At 55.7% G+C, this 1,539-nt stretch overlaps 1 protein-coding gene across 1 annotated transcript; it reads right to left on the bottom strand.

Moving 5' to 3' along the window:
* Positions 1-215: 215 nt before the first annotated feature.
* LOC136543842 (pentatricopeptide repeat-containing protein At1g03560, mitochondrial-like) lies at positions 216-590 on the bottom strand. Its single transcript, XM_066536181.1, has one exon. It carries the CDS (start codon positions 588-590, stop codon positions 216-218), a length of 375 nt encoding a protein of 124 aa, XP_066392278.1.
* Positions 591-1,539: the final 949 nt, after the last annotated feature.

Genomic DNA, 1,539 nt, shown 5'->3' with positions numbered 1-1,539 from the left:
GAGTCCACGTGCTCCACGGCGTCCTCCTACTCGCGCTCAGGTCGTCCAGGAACTGGAGCAGCAGGAGGCGAGTTGGGCATCGTCGTTGTCACGGTGGGGACGTGGATCGACTCTTGCGCCATCTTCAAGTGCATTGGCTGGGCAACCTCGCTTCAACATCCTCTCAAACACAGCCAGCGCCTCAAATGGTTTCCCGTCCTTGCTGAGGGCGCCGATCACAGCACATAAGCATGTTGAGGTATCTCCTTCCCCATTCCCCTCTCTTCCATCTCTTGGAACAGTGCTATGCATTGTGGAAACGTGCCCTCGCTGTAATGGCGCTGCATGAGAGTGAGGTATGTCACCTTGTCCGGCGCAAGCTCTGCCTGTTCCCTCATATCCGCAAGCCGTGCCATCGCATCCTGCGTCCTCCCTGCGCGGCAGTACCCCTTGATGAGAATGTTGTAGGAAACCACATCGAGACGCACTCGATCTTCCGTGGACATTGCGTCGAACACGTTGATGGCAGTGTCAAGGAGGCCAGTGTTGACAAGGCCGTCCAGCAGGCAGTTGTAGGTGAGCCTGGACGGCTCAATGCCGGCGAGGCGCATGGCCTGCCACACCCACAGCAGCTCCTCGGAGAGTCCGAACGCCGCGAGGCTGTGGATCAACGAGGCTGACGACGCCGGCGCGAGGTGCCTTAGGATAGCGTCCCCATGCGCGCGCAGCTCTGCGACGAGCTACCGCGCCTGGCCGGCGGCGTTGGGGCCGGCAGTCTCCCTGGAGCGCGCGAAGGAGTGGAGGAGGGAGACGTAGCAGTTGAGGAGGTGCTGCGGGTGCGCGAGGAGGTCGGCGCCGTTGGGCAGGGAGCGGAAGAAGTGGAGCGACAGGAGCGGGTGCGGGGTGAGCTGCGGGGATGGGACCCGCCCCTGGCCACGCGAGCGCGCCTGCACCGCCACCTCCACGCGCGGATGCGCCCCGTCCAAGCACCACCGTCGTTTTGTCTGGTGTCCACATGTCAGTTAAGGGGAGAAGGGTGGTGGGGCCCACATGTCAGTTAACGGTTCACGGATGGCAAACCTGACGGAGTGTCGTATAAGGAACGAAAGTTGAACTCGATGTCAAATAGGGAACGGAAATTTTTTGAGGGCCAAGAAAGGAACGGGTCATTTGTCTAGTGTCAAATAAGGAATTCTCTCATGTGATTATTGATCCCACCAATCTCACCAAGACAAAGCCAACAAGCAATGCAATACAATGGCTCTCAACACCATATACAATGCCATTAATTCAAAGGTGTTTGAGCAAATCAAGGACTATGAAAGAGCTAGTGAGGTGTGGAAAAGATTGGAAGAAATATATGTGGGCACACTAGTAGTGAAGAGTGCCAAGCTATACATCCTCAAGAACAAGTTGATAAGCTTCAAGATGAAGGATGATGAGAGCATTCTAGAGATGTTCCATTGATTGCAAGTGATTGCCAATGAATTGAAGGCTTTGGGTAAGAAGATCAATGATGATGATGTCTCTCATCGGTTCTTGATGTGCTTACCTTCAAGA

The sequence above is a fragment of the Miscanthus floridulus genome, chromosome 3 (genome assembly GCF_019320115.1).
Source record: "Miscanthus floridulus cultivar M001 chromosome 3, ASM1932011v1, whole genome shotgun sequence".
Taxonomy (NCBI): Eukaryota; Viridiplantae; Streptophyta; class Magnoliopsida; order Poales; family Poaceae; genus Miscanthus; species Miscanthus floridulus.
Note: the sequence above shows the minus strand (reverse complement) of the source record. Positions and strands in the feature narration are given on the sequence as shown.

Coding starts and splice junctions, on each gene's coding strand:
- LOC136543842 (XM_066536181.1), bottom strand. CDS start 590: ATGCGCCTCGCCGGCATTGAGCCGTCCAGGCTCACCTACAACTGCCTG.